The sequence below is a fragment of the Colossoma macropomum genome, unplaced genomic scaffold (genome assembly GCF_904425465.1).
Source record: "Colossoma macropomum unplaced genomic scaffold, Colossoma_macropomum, whole genome shotgun sequence".
NCBI lineage: Eukaryota > Metazoa > Chordata > Actinopteri > Characiformes > Serrasalmidae > Colossoma > Colossoma macropomum.
Genome location: NW_023494785.1, coordinates 19,231,361 through 19,249,860, shown reverse-complemented (window position 1 = coordinate 19,249,860; position 18,500 = coordinate 19,231,361). Strand labels below are relative to the sequence as shown.

Here is an 18,500-nt window from a genome sequence, read left to right as displayed (position 1 = left end):
ATCAAAAGGCAATGTGAAACAGGGCCCCCTATTGATGAGAGCTGATTAACACAAAACATTTCCTCAGCCATACTGAAGAACTGTAATTTGCTTCAAATTCAGAAATTATAGTACATTACAGATTGGTTTTGTGTCTGTATGTATCTCTGTATCAAAGCTTTTACAATCTTCCCAAAGGAGAGGACTGCACACTCCCAGACTTACAAAGGGGGTTCCTTGGGTGGTCTTCAACACAATAATTACAGAACCATTTTGAATACTTCTTTTATTTCAGAAAAACGGTCCATTTTATGCTACACCTGCCTCCACAAGGTTTTGTTGATCAGTTGTTATACTGTCTATTGCATTATCTAAATATTGTTATAGATTATAATTTAAGAATTATAATTACAGGAACAGAAATAAAATATAAACCAGTAACAACAAAAAAAGCCTCTTTTTGCTAGCATCCCCTGTATGTCATACACGTAGCAACAACAACAATAACAGTAATAATAATTGTAGTAATAATAATAATAATAATAATAACAATATGAAGAGGAAGATATGATATAAATAATAAGCTATTATTCTAACATTATAAATAGGTAAACTGGTAGGATTTTAGTAAATATTTCAAGTAAACTTGCTTCAAGTTAACTTACATTTAAACAGTATAATTATTGGGGGCGCTGACTAAAGTTCTCCACTATGTGTAATTGGCATCCTGTGTTTACAAAGGAGAGGGGATAATCTGTGTTCTCAGTGGACTTGTTGGATAACTTGTTTCATTTCACAATTCTGACATGGTGTATCCAAAACTATGTGATTAATAAATCCATGAAGGCAGATTTAGGTAGCTCTTGATGCCACTGAGCAGTCATCACCCGTCCTCCTCCTGGAGATCTACTTTGCTGCGTAGTTCCAACCTGCATCTAACACTAAGAACTGCATACTACCATAACAAACGGTGTGTTAAAATAGTACACCACAAAAAGTAGTGCATTCAGCAATGTAGTATGTGTAGTATAGTAGTTTGCAGTTTTGGATGCAGCCTATTCATTCAGCCTATTCGCAGCATATTCAATATAGGTAATCAATGACTTCTGAAGAAGTTAGGTTAGATAGGTGCATCTAAAGTGAGCACGAAGGTTTTTTTTTTTCAATGGCCTATTCTCCAACCTATTAGCTCTACATGATGATCTACTGTATTCACTTCAGAGTTGCCAGGTTCAGTTTTCTACATCAAACTTTCAGTTCAGGCTACATAGTAGCATCCCTATGGACTGTCCCACTTGTGCTAACAGACTAAAAAGTTCAGCAGCACAAAGGAAAAATTTGAAGCACACAGAGGAGTATATTTAAAACATTTTTAAAGTAAAAATAAGCTGGGTTTACAAGATGCTCAGTCCTGGATTTTGGAGACCATGTTTACATCAATCAAACCAGGAAAATCCTTCAGTCACTTGACGTTAAAGGTTTTCATGTCTAAGGAGGTGGTTAGTGTCCCCTTCAGATGAGCTAATGCTAAAGTTAACATTGGAGCTACTCAGAGCAGTGTTAGATGCTGAGGAGTATTAGTCGCCTTTTACATGAGGTCTTCCAGCAAACTTTAATGAAACAACACAAAGAATGACGTGCGCTAGTGAATTACTACTTACACACAATGTTTAAATCCAAATTTGAGAACAGTTCTGTTAAATCTAACTCATTTATTAACTGTCAGAAGCTACAAAGTTAACTGTTTTCTGTAAACTTATCATTACTAATTATTAATTATTCATCATTATTAGTCAATATTAGCATCATATTAAAATTATTTTTAGCATATACAGTAACCCAGATAATTCATGGTTAGCTTAGCTTACCTTAGTCAGCATCATTTTTACACTGAGCTGTAACTTGTGATCAACATAAGGTCAACAGAAGTCCCCGTTTTCGGTGGTCTGTCCCCGGCCGGAGCTGTCCCCGTTTTTTAACTGTGAATTAAAAACACTGGAAAATCCTACAAAGGTTGTGGCAGTAGAGCAGACATTTCGCGTTGTGCTTCTTTTTGTCCAACAGACGGGGATGGTTGCTGCGATCTACTAACCATTTATAAAACGGATAGTTCCGGTCCTAAAATCTGATTGGCTGAACAGCGTTCAAAGCCGATGTAAAGTACGCGAATATGACCGCCTCACAACAACTGAACGTTGTATTACTGCGCCACAGCACGAACACTCCTTGTGCTGTTACTGGAATAATCTTTGATTCTGCTACTGCTGGGATGAACCATCGAGTGTACTGACGATGTAAGAACCAGTTTCTGTTTAAACTGATTTTCTTAACTAGCGCTAGACTGGTCAACTAGTTAACAGACGAAAAGATATCAAACATGCTAAACACGTGTCATCATTAATATCACAGACTTGAATTAAAGTACCTACGATACGATTCGCGGTAAAGCGGCAATATAAGAGACTAAAAAATGTCACTTGAATGGCTTACACGCTTCAATTGTCCGTGTTTCAGTTAAGGTCAAACCCAGGCTGAATCTCAAACAGCTTCGTACTCCCTAAATAGTGTGCTAGGGAAGTTTGAAACTTAGGTAGCTTCTACAGCCAGATAAGGCACTATTTATTGAGTATGGATTTGGCTGAATTCCAAATGGCTATTTTACTAAATTATGCAGTGTTGGGGTGCAGAAGCCAGTATTTAAATTCCTATGTATTGCACTACGTAGGGAGCAGGGCGCCATTTGAGGTTCAGCCCCAGAGCGGGATGAGGGGCGCGGTTGGGTTGGTGCTATAATACTCGCGGTGGTAATTTAGTGACCTTAAAGTACCTATCAAGCGAATGTTTTGCATTAAACAGTGCTGTGTTATGAAATGTTCTGTTATAAGACAAAAAAGTTAAAAAGTTCGTGAAATGACCGCAATGTACAGCGATAGCAGACTGAACATTCCTGTTCTCATTCAGCAGTCCATGGTTGCTTGGCAACCATACCATAGGCTAAAAGAACTAGTTGCATTATTAATAATAACACATTATTTTCTGAAAAAAAGTATTTCATCATATTTTATGTTGGCCACTGTTTCATAAAATAAATTAGCTTACTGTTTTATTCTGCCACTTGCTTGCCTAGTTTTGGAGAGTAAACACACATCACCACAAACGTCTTTTCAGGACAAGAGATAACTCAGGCAGACAGGGGCGGGGTTACGGGGCCGAATCGTACTACCAGGTGATAGGTAGGCTACCTGATTTGTATAGGCATACAATATACTTGCATTTAGACTACGATGCGATCTACAAATAGCGCACCATGTTCTAAACTGCGTCACTTTTTCAGCCATTCATATATGACATAAGGTTACCTAGTTAGTACCATAGATAGTACCCAGTTTTATCAGTTGGCCTTTACCATAGTTTATTACAGTACAGCAGTTGCCATTGTCAGAATACATTAAGCTGGATTGGTCTTCATTTTTTTCATAGATAAAAACACTGGAAATGTTAATGATATATTGTCTGCTGAACTGGAAATGTCCCTAGTTTTCACTTCAGAAATTTGGTCACCTTAGATCAACATTTTTCAGCTTCCCGAATGAAACAAAAACACCACAATCATCCAGATGATCCAGATCAAGATGTGTAAGTCACTAAAGGCCTGCTTTTCTTAGCAACACTTTCCCGCTATTTCTATTGCAGCCTTCACTTGTTTGCATTGAAAAAACAAAAACGTCATTCTCACCTCATAGAGATACGCGACCGATGGCGACTTGAAGCCACGCAGTCGTTGGCATGGTGACCATACCGGCGAAAATGGATGAGTATCAGAGGAGAGCTTTAGCTAGCAGTGCAGACTGTTTATTTGAGGGGGAAAAAGGAAAAACGCTTTGTAGTTATATTCAGCATTTGAGTTGTCGACCTCTGACCTGGCTCAATGAGCTCGTTCGCGACCCGTACACCGTTAGGTAGTGTGTGACCGCGATCTGCCGGTCTGGTTTCAAGTTGTAACTAACCACTATTCCTATTTTGATTTGCACAATACTGTGGAAAAAGTTATAGAGCTGATTGACTGCCTACCTCAAAGGTGAATGTTGTAATTTTTTGGAAGAATTTATTGGAAGTGAAGTTATTTGTCCATTGATTCTTTTGGGTAATTGTTTTATCCTCGCACAGCGAGGTTAGATAGCAAGGAAAGTCTACTTACAAACAGGTGACACATTTTTCAAACATAAAGCATATTTGTTTTCCTTTAATTTCATATCATTCTGCTATTACCAAACACAACTCTGGTTGTTTATAGCATACTACCATCTCTTTTAATATGATTAATTATTTTAAGTATGTATGTATTTGTATAAATATGTAATTTACTACAGCTGTAAGGTGCTGGCAAAGCTTGAAAATGGACCTTGAATGTGCTTGAATTTGACCTTGGAAAAGGTGTATGAACCCTGTATATTGTATTGTATAATACTAGGTTCACTTGGAACTCAACAAGGAGACGTCTGGCGTGTATGGCTCCCAAACAATCAACACCAGTTTTATTCCACCACTGCGTTCAACGGCAAAAGTTGTGGACACTGATCTTGTGACTGATCTTTCCGTGCACCGCTGTGGTCTGTAAACTGTTGCTGCTTGCAGTGGCAAAATTCTCAGTCGTGGCCCCATTGAAAATAATAGAACATCAGGTTTGCCATTGTCTGTCTACTGCAAACATGTGAACGCCACTGCTGTTCTCACTGCAGGTTGATTGTCATTGGCTGAGAGGCGTGTGAGTTATAATTTTGCAAATAGTCAGTTGGACTGGCTTGAAACTGCATGCATGGGCTACTTTCAAAATGTACAGACAGTAGAAAAATGAAAATTAATCGTTTTATGAATGTTAACTGCTGCTGAATAGCAGGTAGAGTATATGCTACGCTAAATAGTGGAAGCGGATGGCGCGCTTGATGATCATGTCATCGGTTTGTTATTTTACGTCCGTGTCTATTGACAACTCTGAATTTGAAGGAAACTTGCGTAATGTCAAGAAAAACAGACCTCTCTATGTTAACACTGACAACTATGTACCATATTTTTAAAAGGGGTTTTTTTGTGCAAATTAGGTGAGAAGTTGGGGAAGAAGAGAAGATATGTTACACATTAGCACAAAAGGTAAAACCAAAGATTATATATCCTCTCTAATAAAACCCATTGTATAATTTGGATGATCATCTAATAGAGGCTATTTGAATTTTTATGACTACATGTCCCTTTTAAGTTTTTATTCACAAGCATATTTGGATTTTTGCTGCTTAGTTAAAATTCAGTAATCAACGGAGTAGTTCAGGGAGAGAGCGCCATCTAGAGTCTGAGGGAGCATCGTCCAGCCTTTGTGGAAACAAATCCACTTATAGGATTCTGCCTTTCCCTGCCCTGTGATTCACCAAAGACTTTGCATTATTCTTTTCCCCTGGTTGGACCTTCTGTCTCACCAAAGGAGTTCTAATCCCTGTCACCCTCTTTCCCCTAGTTTAATTCTTTTAGCCCTTCCATGTAGTGTTAAGACACCTAATGTAAACAAAGTCATTTATTTGTGAAGTGGTTAATTGTAGAGAAACTTACTGACTCAGATTTCTTTACAGTGGTGGTGATAGGAACCAGAATATAAATTTTATTTACTATGCAAAACGACCAGTGAACCTACATGTGTCTGAGTTTTTATATGTAATGTAGGTTAAATTGTGATAAATGTGAAAAGAAAAGTTTTCTATGCAGATTTTTCTTCCTTACAACATGCTGCATATTTTAAACAGACTTTTTAGGTCAGAACCTGATCACAAAACACTGTATTCATAGCCAAAACAGTGTATTCATAACCATTTCATCTGAAAACTTTGTGATGTAGCTTTTAGAGGCATTAAACTCTTCAGATATCCGGTTCCTCTCACCACCACTGTAAACAGTTCTGACTCTGAGTTTCTCTGGAACGGAGTGTTTCACATCAAACCACTCTTACTGACTTTGTTTACATCTCAACGCTTGAACTGCTATAATTACTCAGTTATTTGGTTTAATTATTTGCAAACTCTTGCCTGTATCCTAGCTATTTGCCCTTGTTGAGTCTGCCTGTTTCCATTTTTTAAATACATAAAAATGCTAATTTACTGTAAGATTATTATTCTTAAAGAGAAAGTACTAGAATGAATAGATGAGGCAAGTGTGACCAGGCCATGTAATATAAATTCTGTCAGTTAGAGGGCAGTAAAGATTCATGATTGAGTGAGTCCAGTCTAAGTTTAAGAGATAAAAGTAGATGCTGTTACTCTGATTGAGAGTTTTTCGTACAGGAGCCATATGCTACTTGAGAGAAAGTAAGTACATGTTTTTAAAGTTTGATCATGAATCAGATCTTTGTTGTGGGTCTGCTTGTCCTATATCTAGTGTACAGTCACCCTAAATACACAGTAAGTAAATATACCCATTACAATAAATACAAAGTATGTATTGTCTCGGCCTCATATACATGTAGTTACAGTTGTTCTTGAAAATAACTGCTATTTTTCCATTTTGCTTATCCACACCCCCAATCTGTGACCCACACATACATACATACTGAGTTTTTTTTGTTTAGGTTTTTTGTATTTATGTGGTAGCCTATACATATGTGTTATGGCTTTACACTCTTTCTCTCTGCCCTCTTGAGGTCTGAACAAACCTGTTTGTCTGCCTGTCTACCACCCGGAAACTGATCAAAGAGTCAGGGCATGTAAAAAAGAGAGAGAGAGAGAGAGAGAGAGAGAGAGGAACACAAATGTCTACAACTAAGCTACTTCCTGTCCTAAGCATACAGAGCGTACTTTTTTTGGCACCCGTGTTTAGATTGATGATAAACAACAGAATAAGATGGACAGCAAAAGTGAAAAGTGAGACCACATGGGTGCCAGAGATTGTGAGAGAGTGTGAGTAAGAAGGGGCGGAGAGAGAGTGAAGGGGTGGGAGGTTGCTGGAACAGGCAGCAGAAGGCATTTTTTCAGAATATTTCTCCATGTTCAAATTGATGTTGTCTCCACTGCTGTTATCAGAAGAAAGAAGCTTGACGGGATGGGAATGTAAGACTTTTATTTCTGTGAGTTTTTGCAGTGGTTGCTTTTGAGTCTTGGGGAAAAAGTCAATTGAGACCAACCTTTGAAGATGTTTTAACATGGGTCACTTTATTTATAGGCTTGCTCTTTTCTTTCCTTTGCTCCTAATGGAGAAGAAAATGTAGATGTTCTTCAACACCGTTTAGTGTTTGATGAAACCGGTGGGAGTATGACATGGTTTGAGTTGGATTACGCAACAGATTTTAAGACGGACTGCAAAATGGATCATTGATTAAGGGATCAGCATGGTAAGATGACCTCTGAAAAGAGGATATATTGATACTGGTTAATCAGGTTGCTTGAAATGCTGTCTAAAGTATCTTTTCATTCTTCTCCATAGTTAAAAGGACACAAAGTATCTCAGGAAGTGCCTCCATATATACGCAAAATGCAGAGTGAGATACAGAGACTTTGGGGAGCTGCTCACTTGGCTACATAACTGTTGGGTGAGCAGTAGTCGGCTTCACATGTACATTACCCTCCATGATAAAAAACTGTACATAATGATATATATTTAAATTAAAGATTACATTATTAAGAGTGTCATATTACATCATTTGGCAAAGAAAGACAGGGGCAGTTTTCAGTCAGCTGTATAACGGAAGTGATTGATATCAGTAACCACTGAGGATCACTGCCCTTCTAGACACATGCTATATCTTCACCAGACTTAAAGACACGGCCTAGCTATCACTCCATGTGCATCTCTTCGTGTAAGGCCACTGGATCAGCAGACCTAGGGAGAAGGGCGCCACCTCACATTCCTAATGGCAATGGCTGAAAGTGCAGGGGGTTTAGGCCGAAGCCCTGAACCTGATCCGTCCAACTCTGCTGCATCCCAGCCCCCCAGCAGCGCTGACCTTAAACTCCTCAACAAGGTCTTCAAAAGACTAGCCAAACTGAAAATGCTCTGTACTGACCCACGGCTAGGTCTGAAGAATAGTCCACCGTACCTACCTGAGTTGGTCTCGGAGACTGCAAATCTCCTAATGGAGGTATGGGCTCCCTATAAGGGTTCAGTCCCAGCCGTGCCGCGGGAGAATGAGGGGGAATACTTGAAGATCCATGTCCGACACCTGCTGGACAAGACGGACAGGGCCATCATGCTGTTTAAAGAGGGCAAGGACAGGATGTTTGAGGAAAAGTCTAGCTACAGGTGAGACCAGAATGTTAAAAGTTAAGGAAATTTCATGTGGCGGCTTGTATCTTAATTTTCCTTTCTGTAATAAGAGCATTCCTAAAAGAGTACTTGTGCCGAAACGTCACAGTTGCATCAGAATGTCGTGTCTCCAAAATGGTATCTTTAACTTTTAATGGAAGTATATATATATATATATATATATATGTTTAAAATTATGTAAATAAATTAAAAGTGACAGAAATGGAGGTTGTGTTCCGACAGCGACGATATATATATCATGGCTATTTATATTAAAATGCTTTCCTTTTTTGTTTCTCACAAGTTCTATAACTGAAAATCCTAAGAAGAAATTTAACATGTTGAGTTTATTAAAAATTGTGAGTGCCTCAAAAGAACATTTGACAACTTTTTACATCGAGGATCACTCCCAATACATAGGAGGGTATCATCACAGCTTCCATAGAGTATATACAAGAAAGATTCTGATCAACAATGTACGGTAAAAAATAAACAAACACAAAAAATGGAAATTATTTCTGCAGCTGAATAGATACACTAAAAGGCAAACATGCAGTGTCACAAATCCATTGAAAGGAAAGCACTAAATATAGCTCAGGTGCTACTGAGACCACATGACCTCTTCTGCTAACCGTCTTTAAACAAGTAGATTTTTGAAAACAGCTGTGCAGCTATTATTATTATTATTATTATTATTATTATTGTTATTATTATTATTATTAGAACATCATGTCGTCTGTCTCAGAGAAGTGACATCATTCTAAAATCTAGAAGTAATTGGATTACCAGATTGTCCATTCATGGCTGTTGCAACAATTCAGTGTCCATATTCATAGTCAAGAGCCAAAGAGGTTGGTAATTTTGTTTTGACTCCTGCGTAAATTGAAAGTAGCATGCCAGTTTTGTCCCTGTTCTACATTAAGAGTGGGCCAAGTGGCTGAGCTACTCTGACTACTAATGCCCCATGTGTATGAGTTCTGGAAGCTTCGGCCATTATGATGCTAATAGAGGGAATCTTCTGGCAGTTAAAACAAGCAGCCAGGCATTATGTCCAAGTACGGACGTGTTTCTTATAGAAGGCTACAAACAGAAATGTAACATTCAAATTCATCGGCCTGTGCAGGTTTCACACGCACAGTCAGCTAAATAAAGTTTTAAAGAAAGATAATGAAAAAATAGTGAATCGATACACATGGAATACAGCTCAAAGATTTTACAAGAAAAAATGCAGATAATTCAAGATCTAATTGAAAAGCTGTGTAAAAAAAAACCTGTAAATGAATAACAAAATGAAATGAAAATAGAGCTAATTTTAGCACAAAAGTAATGCACAAAACAGAATAAGCAAAAAAGATTGAGATAGAGAAGAAACAAGATCAAAATGGTCTATTCTCCTGAGGGAACTATTACATTTCAAGCAATAAAATGTTGCGTCAACACTTTTTGTGTTTCATTAATGGTACGATTTAACCTTGGTACAATTTCACCATTTGACCTGTGGTTCAACAATTGACAATTGAGCAAACAAGCAAATTTTGAAGGTTAGAGTCAACATTTAGTCCAAATCTTTAAAAATGTAAAGTTTCGTGAGGATATAGAATTGTGTGGTACAGCAGCAAGTTCAAAAATTGTGTGAGACGTGTAGGTGACATGCAGTGTTGCATTTCAGACCAGACAAGTCCAGACAAAACAGTTGGGTGCATATCCCTTATCTGCTACCTTCTTTCTGGCATTTACAAGCTCTGCTTATCGGGCATAAGCAATGTGAATAAGTCTCTGTATGGGATCGTTTTAGATGCCAGCCTCACTTTGTATGTTCTCCACATGAATCATGTACAGTCATATGCAAAAGTGTAAACATCTCTGATCAAACAATGTTTTTTTATTTTTTTAAGTGAAAACATGTTCACTTATTACCATTATAATAAGCTTTTGCAAACTGTATTACCTTTACACAAATAATACAGACACAGTAACAAAACTGGTAGTCATTCACACATACCAACAAAACACCTCTCCCAAAATTTTACCCTGAAAAAGTATTCATGAAAAGCATTCCATTAAATCATCATTGTTAGGTGTTAGCTAGCGGTAGCAGAAAACATTGTTGTACAGCAATACTTAAGCATTTGCTTTTCAATTTCCATGAATATGCTCCACTCGAAAACTTCCTACATGGACTACAAACAATATATGAGTATACATGAATAATGGTAATACTGTCTTATTAGAAACGTGAAGCGGCCAAATAGTAAAGGGGGATCATGCAGCTCAAACTTTGGCTTGCGAAAAAGTTGACCTTAGAAGTTGTATTAGAAGATTTTGCCGTGCCAAAGAGTTTTGTATGTAATGCTCAGAGCTGGGTAGTGACTAGGTACATTTACTCAGTTACATGTACACTAGTGTTTAAATGTTGGGAATCACTTGTCATACAAATCATTATGATTATGATTAATGGCTAATTGTCATATTAGTTGTTAATCTTAAGTTATACAGTGTCAACAGAAATACTATAAGCTAGACATTAAAAGACATTTCAAGATCTTTTATTTAATATTTGAAGTTTCTGGGAACACCAAAAAGTTACTAAATGATTGAAGAAAGTACTGTAATTATTTATCGCAATTTCTTGATAGCCTATCTGCCTGAGGTTTGATCACCACGTTTCAATTATGAGATATTCTGGATGTTAATTATACTTTAATTTCATTAAGATGTTTTACTGCTTTATCTACAGCCCTGTTCGTTACTCTGGACACATCTAACACTTATGTATTTTTTTGTAGCTTTTTACTGACTAGTTGAAATATGTGAAAATATGTGAGGTTGTAGAGCAGTAGCATCGTAAAATAATAATTTCACATTCTCATGTATCTGCAATCCGCAATTTTTTTTTAAAAGTGATTCTGAACTTGTGAATTGTAATTCCAAACTTCTGATGAATATTTTCACATAATGATAAGGAGCTATTTTTTTTTTGTTGTTGTTGTTGTTGTTGTTGTTGTTGTTTGGTGTGCAATTTTATCATGTTAGATTAGTATGGCATCTTTAATACTTTGTGATTGATCACGCCTCTGATTTTGAAGTGTCAGCATTTTAAGTTAGACCAAAAGAATCTTAAAAAGAGAAGAACAGAGCCCAACAAAACTTTAGTTCCTCTGCTGAGAGATACTAGCTGTACTATGAAGTTCCACTGCAGGTCAACTCAGAACTTAAAATAGTTTTTTGACCAAGTACTTGTGTACCTTGATTCAAGCAGTTTTTGGAAATGTACTTTTACTTCTACTTCATTATTCACATGTACTTCATTAGTCGTTATTTCACAGATGTGGCAATACTTTGATTTGAGTGTGAGTTTAGGCTACTCTACTCACCTCTGGTAATACTAGAGTAAATGACTTAGAATTGAGTGACTCGCAAACAGGTCACAACTTTGGTTTGACTTACCAAAGTGAAAAATACACCTGTTACTTGAACTATGGCCTTGACCTGGTCATACTTGAACTCGGAACATGACGGAACAGACCTTAGATATACTGTACATGTAACTTTATTTACCTATTTAATTATTTAAGTACATCTAAATAGTGATGTACAATTAGATAATTCTGTTGGCTAGGTCCGAAGCAGCCGCAATGTTTGTTTAATTCAATAGCTGGAATATCAAGATAAAGAATAAGACCAGATGAAACCACAACAGTTGATGTCTTGAGACACCATTTTAGTGCAGAAGCAGTAATCTAGTACAGCCAGATTGTATCAGATAAAATAGTGAACACTGCTATAAAATGAGCGATATTTAGTTCTGTGAAATATTTGTATAACAGAGATAAGTAAAAAGTGCTGAATTTAGCAGAGAACTCTTTTCTATTAAATGTCTTGATGTGACCTGGTCATAGTATGTTAGCGTATAAAAATATACTTTCCCAGCATGTCTTGGAACTTTGCCCTACACTCAGAATTGAAGACTTGAGATGTATAGACCTGGTTTTGACATTACAGATTTGGTGATGTGTTCAGTTGTGAGCTATGAATAATGGTGCTTCTGGGACGCACTGTGGTAATTCAAAAAAAGGGAAACATATTCTTATGCAAATTGAGGTTGAACCTTAAATCTCTGGCCACAGATCAGTAACATAATTACTTTACTATCTATTCACAAAATGAACCATATTTCATTAACTATTGGGAACCATTGGGCTAAAAAAGAAAACAAGGTTATAACAATGACCAGTGGAAACTTCAGCCCTTGAAAGAAAAGAGTTTTAAATAGCTTGTGGAAGGACTGAAAGGTACAGTGAGAGGTTTGTGGCCAGGAAGCTGGTAGCCCAGAGAAAGAAGTAAAAAAGTGCTCAACCTGTCAAGATGGAAAAAAAAAATCAGCAGAGGTGGTCATTTAGAGCCCCTTCAAACACTTTTTAGAAAGTTTGCAAGGCTGTCTTTACTTGCCGCTCAACTGACCATAATCGCAAGCAAATGTGAAAGGCCCATGTAATGCAAATTTGAAGAGAGAGCAAGATGCATAAGGAACTGCATTAAGTGAAGGGAAAGGATGATACGGCATGCAGCTGTACATGAGATAGTGTCATCTTGCATCAAACGTTGCCACGTGCAAAGTTAATTTTAAGGATCAATAAAAAGAAATTTTTTGTTCATTACCATTTATTTGAAATATTTGTTTGCTGCCATGGCTACTGCTATTGCTGTAGATGATGGTGATTATGATGACAGTTACGAAAATTAAGTTAAAGTAGGACTTTTCTAATGATAGTCTACAAGAGTACTAGCTTTTAAATGTATGTAAGTATGTACTATGCATTGTTATAGTTAAAGAGCCTATATTTTCATAATAGAAATGTAACTTTTAATAAAGTTTAATTAAATATTATAGCTTAAGGGGATGGTAAAACATAGCAGTTCTATGTTGTGCTGATTCTGTTGCCAGGGCTCTAACCTATGTATGGTCATTCGCCAGTGGAAAATTCTGTCAGAGCTACAAAGATTCAGGACAGGAAATGACAGACTGTGACTTCCTGTTTGTAGTAGCTTGCATGCATGCGTTTACATGTGGATATGTACATGGTTTTTCTCTTAAGTGCACATTTGCTTGTAAGTGTATCAGTATTAATAGTGTAAAGAAGAACAATAGCTTTTTATTATGTTAGATTATATTATGCATGTATGTATATCAATGCATTTTATAAATATCTGTGAATGAGTTTTGTTCAGCAGTGGCATTAAACCTCTGACTCATTGCAGCTGAAAAATGCTTAATTGTACCTACATTTTTATGTATTCATGCTAAGGTAACAATGTTATATGTTGTTCTTTCAGGAGAAACTTGACTAAACTTACTCTGCTGTTCAGCCACATGTTATGGGAGCTACGAGCCATGTATCCAGGTGGTCGATTTCAGGGTGATGTGTATAAGCTGACCAAGACAGAGGCACAGGAGTTCTGGAGGAGAGCATTTGGATACAAGTGGGTGAATATGACAAGAAAGCTCTCTATGCATGCATGTGGTTCATGATTTTAAGTGACATGCTGCTTTAATGCAGTATGTTTATTTTATGTTACAGTTCAAAAAGTCCAAAATACAAATTTTGAACTGTCTTCTATTGTGCCTCATCATACATCCGATGCAGTTCTGAGGTTTGAAGTTTGTTTCATGCTATATGTACTCAAAAGCACAGGGTGAGGTTTTCTCTCGGTAATGTAAGGAAGTATACTTCCTTTTTGTTCTCGTTCATTCTCAGGTGTATAGTTCAGTGGAGCAACTTTAAGCAGCAGTTGAGACGGGTACACAGCTTTGAAGAGGGAATGGAGGCCATGGCCCTAAAGTCGACAGTTGATCTCACCTGCAACGATCACATTTCTATCTTTGAGTTTGATATCTTCACCAGGCTCTTTCAGGTACATGTAACAGGCAGAATTATTTTCATATGTTGACCAAACTGTTGAATTTTTATTGTTGAATTTTATCTTTATTCAGAAAAATAGTAATCTTAAGTACTGAATACCTCATGAGCAGGTTCACCTGCATTTTTTGTTACAGTTTCATGTTAAAATTGCAAGTTTAAACTATATGATGAAGTATATCATCACAAGTAAAAACACTTTTTATGGTAACTTTATAGTAGAATAATTCTTTTTTATTTTAATATTTGTTAACATAATTATAGTAACATAAAACATATAAAAGCTTTACACAATGTAAAGGGAAGCTGTTTTTTTTTTTAAAGTAAAATGTTTTGATATGACAGCAATGATATAAACATGTGGCAAGAACATTACTGAGATTTTGCAAAGTGTGAGATTTAGATTTTAGGTTTTGCATTATTAGTAAACCTGTAAATTCGTAGTGTAAACTTGTAAACTGGCATTATTAGTAAATGAGTGAATGAGTGTCTACTCATCCTCTGGAACAGCTGTTTTTAACTATTGCTTCTACATTTTGCTCTTTCATGTTGGTTTTGTATTGTTACTGATTTAACATTCTGTTGATCTTCTTTTTGATCTTTCTTTTCTAATAGTAAAGTTGTAAAATATTTAGAAAGTACTGTAATAACATTAAACTTATAATCTGTCCTTGTCTCAGCCCTGGTCAACACTGCTGAGGAACTGGAATCAGTTGGCAGTGACTCACCCAGGATATATGGCCTTCCTCACCTATGACCAGGTCATAGCCAGACTGGAACACCACAGACATCGTCCTGGCAGGTACGTGATGTTTGATTAGAAAGCGTAAAAAAGTGAAATGTGAGAAAAGCTGAGATGCCAGAGTCAATTTAGAGCAACATGAATCGGAAATCATTTCGCATTTTCTCTACATACTCTGATATATATATTTAGAAGTAAAACACGGTTTAAGGCAGGGTCTCTGAGCTAGCTGAGCACTTAGCATGGTGATAGGGGTGGTGGGGGGTGGTGAAGCAGTATTATTGGTTAATATTATTTTTTGCTACCCGCTAGTGTGCAGTGATGTAATCAAAACTTGGAAGATGTTCTCAAGGCAGGCATAAGATTATGGAACAATGAGAATTTTGTCTTTTAATTGATAAAGTATGATGAGTCATGATTAATATGATCAGAACAATGAACTAACAAGGTAAAAAGTATGTCAGATTGACTTTCAGATAAAAACAAGTCAGTCCCTTTTTTACTGGATTGCTCACCGGGCCAATGAAGAATATTCAGTGTCAAATGTTTAAATCAAAACATTACACAGAAGACTTAGTTTAGTACTTTTTGTTACATATATGTGAAACAATATCATGCAATTCACTTTAAAAAAACCTGTAGAAATAGGACAGAATTGTATGAATAGTCTGTTCTTCTGTGGTCTAAGTCTGAATAATGGTATTCTGTGAAAGAAAAGTTCAGACAGGTTTGCATTACTTTACAGAATACAAATACAATATGCTAAGATCCGGCAACAATATGCTAAGATCTTTCAAAATTCTGGTGGCCAGAATTCATTCTAAGTATGAGCTAGAAAACAAGCTCCAAAAAAAACTAGCTACAGTTGTATGCAAAAGTTTAGGTATCTCTGGCCAAATTGATTTATGAAGTGTAAAGAAGCAAGCACAGCCTCTGCACAGCCTCTGCAGTCTGCTTTTTACTTTATATTTAATAAACATAAAAAATAGGAAATATTAAAATAGTAATCAGGGCATGTGCAAATGTTTGGACACCCAAAGTTCTCAGAACTTAACTAACTAATTAGGCCTTAATGGACTCGCTGGGACGGAATAGGCAGGTAAAAAAAAAAAGGCTTGGAAATTGTCAAAATTCCAGAGCGTGAAAAATTGTCTGATTTTTTCAAACTTTGATTACCTGTCAACAACCGTGGGCTCCTCTAATCAGCTGGCTGAGCATCTAAGAATGAAACTAATTGCCTACAAAGCAAGGTAAGGGTATAAAAAGATGTGAAAGTGCTTCCAGCTTGCTATTTTCACGCTCTGTAAAGTCATTAAGAAATGGCAGTTATGGGAAGCTGTAAAAGTCAAGGGAAGATGTGGAAGACCAAAAAACAAAAAATGTTATCATATGCTGACCACAAAAACAGCAAAAACCCCATATGACAGCAAAGAATCAGGTCATTTTGGAAACAATTGCTGTGGACTGATGAAGTGAAAATGAAACTCCTTGGTCACAATCAGTGAAAGTGTGTTTGAAGGAAAATGGGCAGCATTTGATGAAAAGAACAGCTTGTTAACTGTTAAGCATGGGGTGGATCTATTATCCTTTGGGTTTGTGTGGCAGCCAGTGGCACCGGAAACATTGCATGGGTAGATGGAAGAATGAATTACACTAAATGTCAACAAATTCTAGAAGCAAGTGTGACACAATCATGGTCAGTCAAAAATGTGAAAAGTGGTTGAATCTGAAAATATGCTGACTTCTACAATAGGAAATGATCCAAAACATGCCTCAAAATTCACTATGAACTACTTCAAGAAACAGAAGCTGCAGCTTTTGGAATCATTCTCATGGTCCCCTAACTTGAACATCTGAACAAATCTGTGGGTAGATGCCGCGCATGCAAGATACCCCAAGAACATCAGAGAAATAGAAACATTTATGCAAAAGTGGGTGAAAATTTTAAAAACGAGAATGAAAAGACTCCTAGCTGGCTACAAAAAGCATTGGTAAGCTGTTGTATCTGCCAAAATACAACCCCATTTCCGAAAAGGTTGGGACGCTGTGCAGAATGTAAATGAAAAAAGAAAGCAATGATATGCAAATCATGTAAACCATATTTTTTCATTTCATAATGCACCAGATGTTTTCAGTGATGACAAGTTTGGGCTGGAGGCAGGTCAGTTTAGCACCCAGATTATTTTAATACGGAGCACTTGTTGTTGTAATACATGCAGAATGTGGTTTGACATAGTGCTGGGCGATGTTCACGATTAATTCGGTTAATTCGAATTAACATTTTCATGCGATGTTAGAAATGTGACAGTCAAGTTTGTACATGTTTACATTGCTTGTACCTTAATTAAAATACCCACAGAAACTATTCAAATTTCTCTCACAGGTCTGTGCACATCAGTTCAGTGGTGTGGAACTGGTAGGGATTTGAAAAGTCAGATGTTGAACAAATGCATGTAAAGTGTAAGTTGTGTCGAAAGACAGTTGCAACCAAATGTAGCAGTACGGCGAATCTGGTCCAGCACACAAACACTCAGTGGAATGGGAGCAATAAGTGAAACAACGCGATGAAAATGAGCGAGTTTGCAGTGCGGCTGGGAACACTGTCAAGGCGGCCTCAGGATATTTCTTAAGAAAGAAATTCTCGACAGTTCTGCGAAGCCGAAAGCGCCTACGCGAGCTTATAATCTTGCATACTTTCCGCGGTTTCGTGTTGCCTGTCGCAGATGCTCCACGTGACACTATGGCATTTTATGATAAGTTTTATGACTGCCGGAAAACGATTCTTTCATATTTCTAGCTATGGTGACGTTTGAGTTCAGAATACCGCCACCATATAAGGTGGAACGGGAAAAATCGAACAAGAAGCTGGTGAATAGAACTTCAGCCTCGTCCTCTTGTGAACCTAAATATAAGATAACCTGTACGTTTTGGTGCTCAGTTAGTATTACCGAATAACAGACTTAGCATCTTACATTCAGTAGGTATTCATTGTTCATTCAACAGATGCGCGTTTCACAGAGAAATATTAGTATTAGTATTGTCCATCTTCGTTTCATGGCGTGCCTCTTTTTTAACCGACCAATCACAGCCCTGGTAGCGTAGCGTCTTCGTCTGTGGAGTTTGCCCAACTGCCATGTGCGTGACACGGCGAACAAAGCCTCCGCACGCCGTCTGCGGTTGTTCGTTTTCTCCGCAATTGCGGCACATTGTTCGCTGAAGCCAGGCGAATTTTGGCTCCGCAAGAAGTCTGATGAGGTCTTTACCTGTCAAATGGCATCTCTCAAGCCTGAAACAGTAGATAGGCTTGTGTTCCTTTCAAGAAACCTGTAAATAACTTAATAAATGTAAGGAGGTCATGCTTGCACATTATTTTAAGTGAGAGTTGCTTGTGATCTTTAAGGAAGCTGCTTGCTATTCTTAAAAGAATACCACTAATTAAGATGGTTCTTTTATGTTTTAATTATTGTTTTTTTTTTGTTACAAAATTTGTTGTGCTTGCACAATTTGAGTCCCTTGAAAGGATATTTAATTTAATAATTATAGGTGGTGCTGTTACTATTTTTGCACTTCTGCAGTCTTTTAAA

The 18,500-nt window shown here is 37.1% G+C and overlaps 1 protein-coding gene across 11 annotated transcripts in view; it reads left to right on the top strand.

Annotated features, from left to right (window-relative positions):
- The window catches only part of cblc (Cbl proto-oncogene C, E3 ubiquitin protein ligase), a 31,099-nt gene that overhangs the window by 4,751 nt on the left and 7,848 nt on the right, over positions 1 to 18,500 (top strand). The window contains exons 2-8 of one of the 11 annotated variants that reach the window (XM_036586152.1): positions 5,079 to 5,127; positions 7,214 to 7,345; positions 7,438 to 7,543; positions 7,766 to 8,253; positions 13,591 to 13,737; positions 14,013 to 14,169; positions 14,855 to 14,976. In XM_036586152.1, coding sequence (XP_036442045.1) covers positions 7,865 to 8,253; positions 13,591 to 13,737; positions 14,013 to 14,169; positions 14,855 to 14,976 — 815 coding nt within the window. In that variant the 5' untranslated portion in view covers positions 5,079 to 5,127; positions 7,214 to 7,345; positions 7,438 to 7,543; positions 7,766 to 7,864. Of the gene's footprint in view, positions 1 to 5,078; positions 5,128 to 6,238; positions 6,327 to 6,416; positions 7,082 to 7,176; positions 7,346 to 7,437; positions 7,544 to 7,743; positions 8,254 to 13,590; positions 13,738 to 14,012; positions 14,170 to 14,854; positions 14,977 to 18,500 lie in introns of those variants that run through there. The other 10 variants (XM_036586161.1, XM_036586179.1, XM_036586123.1 and 7 more) reach the window with 10 other exon arrangements.